The 5,019-nt window shown below is 57.4% G+C and overlaps 2 protein-coding genes across 3 annotated transcripts in view; one reads left to right on the top strand and one right to left on the bottom strand.

The window, feature by feature from the left end:
* Nucleotides 1-5,019, bottom strand: part of LOC112977390 — a 40,946-nt gene that overhangs the window by 12,060 nt on the left and 23,867 nt on the right. The window lies entirely within an intron of this gene.
* On the top strand, nucleotides 640-4,945 carry LOC112977411 (zinc finger protein 250-like). Of its 2 annotated transcripts, none has more exons than XM_026089754.1 (4): nucleotides 640-1,488; nucleotides 1,845-1,976; nucleotides 2,073-2,207; nucleotides 2,735-4,945. In XM_026089754.1, the coding sequence occupies exons 2-4, from the start codon at nucleotides 1,895-1,897 to the stop codon at nucleotides 3,604-3,606; spliced, it is 1,089 nt and encodes a 362-aa protein (XP_025945539.1). In that variant the 5' UTR covers nucleotides 640-1,488; nucleotides 1,845-1,894; the 3' UTR covers nucleotides 3,607-4,945. The 2 variants fall into 2 exon arrangements, with proteins under 2 accessions (XP_025945539.1, XP_025945538.1); XM_026089753.1 differs by having other exon boundaries at nucleotides 2,732-4,945.

Genomic DNA, 5,019 nt, shown 5'->3' with positions numbered 1-5,019 from the left:
CCGCGGCGCTGAGCGCAGCCCCTGTCCCGCAGGTGCCGGTGACCTTCGACGACGTCTCGGTGCACTTCAGCGAGCAGGAGTGGGCGAGCCTGGACGAGTGGCAGAAGGAGCTGTACGGCAGCGTGATGCAGGGCAACTACGAGACGCTGGTTTCCCTCTGTAGGGCTCGGTTTGCACTGGTTTGCCAGCGGCCGCTGCCGCCCCGGGAGCTCTCTCGGGGTTGTTGTCCTGCCCCTTTGCGTGTCGCTGGGCTCTGGAGCCTTCCAACGCTCCGCTCGGTCTCTTGTCCCCTCTGGGAGCGAGCGGAGGTTGCCCGCTGTAGAAATCCTGCTGAAAAGAGCCGTGTTTGCAAGCGCTGGGGATGGGACTGAGACGTCCCGAACTGAAAAAGCCGCTTTGCGCTGCCTCGTAGCTTGGTGCAGACCTGCCCGCTTGCAGGAAGCGGTGTAAATCAGTTCTCCCAAACGGGATGTTTTTCAGGAATTGCCTTCGGTATTGTTTTTCTCTTTAGAGAATGGGTGTACGTATGAAATGTTCGGAGCTGTGCTTGTTGCGTGACAGCAGCCCGTGCAGCGCGGCCAGGACCGCACACTCATCGTTCTTTCCAGGTGTTCGGACGATGGAGTGGGGGCCTGGATCTCCAAGCAGCGGGTRCCAGGGCTACCCCCTGTTGTCCTGCGGGCTCCTCGCTAAGTGTAGCCTGAGGAACCGGAGCAAAAGCTACTGAGGAATTAGAGGTGTGAGTGTGATCCCAGAGCAGGGCAGGGAACTAGTGTCTTCCTCACGGCAGTGGCTCTTGTCACAGGTGGGACGAGTCRGAGTCTTTTATCCTCGTYCTTTAGTGGATGAGGATCCTCACTTTGTTGTCAGACCGGCTGATCTCCTGGCTGGTGATGAGCAGTAGATAGCRGTGGTTTGGAGCAGATAAATGTAGYGGGGGCAGACTGYGGAAGYGGAGGGAGGTAGAGCTGTTACGTGGGCGAACAGGGTATCAATCAGGACACTTGCAATCCTTTTCCTGTGCTTCAGAGAATTTTCCCACCTGCAGTGTGAATTTCTGGGAGAGAAGACAGTTTCYGTAGCGAGAACTTCCCCTAGATGGAGCGGGGATGGATTTTCCGGTAGTTGTTACCGGCTTTTTTTGGGCCATATCAGAGGGTTCTTTTCGGATTCTCCGCCTAGGACTGCTGCCTGCTGGGCCCTGTCCGTGTCCCGTAACCCCCCGTGTGYTGGCCTTGACACTGTTGGGTTTGGAGATGGAGCTCTCTGGGCAGGCACTGGCCTCTGTGCTGAGGCTGCATGCAAAAGGCTGCGGATGCGYCCTCAGAGATACTGTCCCATCTTGCCCCTGCTGTCTGTCTTGCCCTTGAACAGACTGTGCCCTGTGCAAGCCTGACCTCTTATCTCGGATTGAAAAAGGGGAAGAGCCGTGTGTGCCAGCGCAGTCCGACCCGGAGAGAGCCGACGTGCCTGTGGATCCGCCCGCAGGTGAGTGACGCTGGGTGTCTTCCCTGCCAGGATCCTGGCTCCTCTCCATGTATCAGGACAACTGAGATCCCTGCCCTCAGCCGCAGGGATTGAGGTGTCTCCTGTGATGGCAGAGAGCATCCCTCTGTGCTGAGAGAGGATGGGGGARCATGTGCTGGGACACAGCAGCAGCCTGGAAACCCTCCCTTGGTACAGCAGCTCCTGTGGTAATGCGTGTGCCGCAGGGATYGTGCTCTGCGTCTCCTGCGGCACTGTGAACCTGGGAGGAGGGGACCCGCGGTCCCCCCACGCCTGCGCTTGCTCCTTTGAACTCCCAGCTGGCCGCTGGTAAAGCAGAGYGCCCTTTTTCTCCCCAGAGCTGGACTCTCCTAGCTGTGCGAGCAATGATGCTCTGCTGGAGGTGAAAATGGAGGAGGAGTCTTGTGAGGGGAACTGCGGGGATTTGGAGGAAAACAGGAGCCCAGCAGACCCACCAGACTGCTGTGCACGTGAGTGGCTGGCAAATCCAGCCTATGTGAGAGGTCTTGGGCCCCTCCTTGGCTGTGTCTAATCCAATATCGTAATCACTATTTCTGCTTTCGCAGCACACGTCCCTCATGGAGTCCTTCCTGTCCCAGTGGATTTCAGTCAACCAACCCCTTCYCCTCCTCAACCTCTCTGTGCGTGCTCTCATGAAGTGGTGGATCCAAACCAGTCTCCATCTCCTCCCCCTGCAGCAGGTAGAGTCCTTCCACCCTCTTTGGTGGGGCCTGCAGTCCCACGGGGTGCTGGCACGCTCAGGGAGCAGCAGGAGGTTTCCGCAGCTCTATCTTTGCGCCTGGCGCTTTCAGGACAGAATTTTACGTGGTCCAGATGAGCCATGAATGGGTTCTGACAGTAAATGCAGTTGCCAGCCTTGAAACTGTAAGTGGTAAGGCATGGCGTAGTGTGAACCAGCCCACCTGGTTATTTTGCTTTGAAGGATGAACYCCTGATGTTTCTGTTGGACTCCCCTCATCCTACTTAAGTGCTGTTTGTTGTCTCAAACCACCCTTGGGGTGTCTACAGAGRTGAACTGTAGCTGTGCCCTTTCCTGCAGTTCAGGTGTGAGAACACTGAGCTGGAAGAGGAGAGCAATTCAGAGATTTGCACCAGCTTGCTGGCTAGCGGGAGGAYGAGAGGGAAGGAGGCAGGAACCCTTGGTGTTTATACTTTGTCCTCAAAACTGAGTGGAAGAGTGATATTGGTTCTGTAAAATTTCCAGCAGATGCTGTGGTGGGGATTGCAGCAGAAATACAGCCAGTGGAGGTTGCTGCGGAGAARCCTCCAACACCTGAAATGCCTTTGAAGAGGCTGGAAGAGGAGGATGTGAAAGATTCAGGGAAAGGTGGCCAGGATCCAGTGGATGATGTCCCTGAAGATCCGGGTAAGGAGGATGTACCAGGTCTTTGCAAAGCAGCGGCACATGCGGATCCAAGCCACTCAGTTACTTCGCTGGGGGACCCGGTGGAGAGCTCCTGCATGGGCAGAACTGCGGCCTGCCAGCGAAACTCCACTCGGGAGAAATTCTACACGTGCCCTGTGTGCGGGAAGAACTTTCTGCTGAGGATAAATCTCATCATCCACCAGAGGAGCCACGCCAGCTGGGTGCCGTACATCTGCACACACTGCGGCAGGAGCTTCAGATCCAAGAAAAAAATCCGACGTCATCTGCATATCCGGGCAACCAAGGGGTCCTGCCTGGGCTCTGATGCCGAGGAATGCTCCGGCTTGGCGCAGTGCCCTGCCTCACAGTCCGCTGCCCAAAACAAGGGCACCGTGGCTGAGTGGGAGAAGTCCAGCCCCAGTAGGTACCCGCTGCCTTCTAGGAAAGTGATATATACTTGTAGCGAGTGCATGGAGAACTTCTCCAGCCAGAGCTTCCTGATCCTCCACCAGAGGATGCACACTGACCAGCACTTCATCCTGTGTCCCTGCTGCAACAGGAGCTTTGCCTGGGCCTCTGACTTTGTCCGCCACCACCGGATCCACACGGGGGAGAGGCCGTATCAGTGCACTGAATGCCAGAAAGCCTTCAAGCGCCACCACCACCTGGTTGTCCACCGGAAGACCCACGCGAGGAGGGAAAGGCCATACTAGTGCAGCGAGTGYGAGGAGTTACCTCTGTCAGCAGCACCTGTTTAAGCACAAATGTGTCCACACGAAGTAGACAGCGTAGCGGGAGAGGGGGGTGAGAGGAGGGCATGGGACGCCAAGTTTGGAGGAACAGGGCAAAGTCAGGAGGTGTCTTTCCTCTTACAGCTGCTGTCTTACCTTCTCCTCTCTCCCTCCTCGCCCACTGGTGTGACCGGGTTGGACGAACCCTGGTAGCGTGGCTGAAGCACGCGGTGCTGCGCTGAGCCCAGCCTCCCCCGTTGCAGAGCGGCGCTCAGCCCTGCCCCKTGCTGGACACACCGTCCATGCTCAGGAGTTGCTCCTCACATCCAAGTGATGGAAGAGCAGCTGCGGTGGGCAGAGACGCTGCGGGGGAGGAACTGGGCGATGTTTAGATGAAGGACTCTTCCCTTTATTAGAGAGTGTAAATAGATGGCTGTAGAAACCAGGTCGCTCCTGACTGCTGAAAACTGCTTCCTTTGGTCATCGTTCGCAAGCACCAGGCTGAGCTCCGCYGCGGCCAGGTGCTGGCTGTGTGGCAGCCGTTGTGCTGTTGCTTCCCAGGCAGTTCTCCACCAATTYCTGGTCTCCCTGTGTAGCTGTTTCGTGTAGGCTGTGCGGGGCAGGTCCCGGCATTGCTGTGCGGGACATGGGGGACTTTGTGCACTGGAAAGGTCACCTTGGTCTTCCCCACTGGCCATGCGTTAGATGTGAAGTTAGGTAGGGAAGTGAGTGGTCATTTTAGAGCTGAGGAGCTGGGTAGTGAGCTAATGGGTGAAAATAAGTTTGGGTAAAAATGATGCTGAAATAAGACTTGAGCATTCTCAGGGCAGGGTGAGCACTGGAGCTAAGGGGGCTGAAGGGCTTCGAGGGAGCAGATTTAGGGAACGGTTAGGCTGGGTTTTGTAGGAAGATAATCTAAGGAAGGAGATCCTAGAACAATTAGGTCGGTGGGTTGCTGTGTTGAATTTCACCGTGTGCCTTTTTCTCGGTGCTATTGAAGGCCTCTGCCGCGGGGTCCTTTCCCTTGAACGGGCAGGGGCTCTTCGGGACCTTGCTCCACTCGCTCTTTTGGGTAACTGATGGGCCCGTGGGGCCGAGGGGGTGCTGCGGCCCCAGGCGTTGGCCTGCTCAGGGAGGGACTGGTGCTCAGCCCAGCTGCAGCCCCCGCGTGAAGGGCCAGAGTGAACCTGCGAAGGAAGGTTTGAGAATTGGCGAGGAAGCGTCTCTGGCTGCAAGCGAGGAAGGGGTGCTGCGAGGCGGCGCTGGGGCTGCCGCGGTCCCACGCTGAGCTGGCAGCGCTACTGGCATGTAACGGGCTGGAATAAAGAGCAGGAGCCACTTGCGTCCTGTGGCTGTGTCTTGGCTGGCGTGCTGTCCCCGGGGGTGGGCAGCGGG

Source organism: Apteryx rowi, unplaced genomic scaffold (assembly GCF_003343035.1).
Source record: "Apteryx rowi isolate R43461 unplaced genomic scaffold, aptRow1 scaffold_83, whole genome shotgun sequence".
NCBI classification, from domain to species: domain Eukaryota; kingdom Metazoa; phylum Chordata; class Aves; order Apterygiformes; family Apterygidae; genus Apteryx; species Apteryx rowi.
This window is presented reverse-complemented; position numbering and strand designations above follow the sequence as displayed.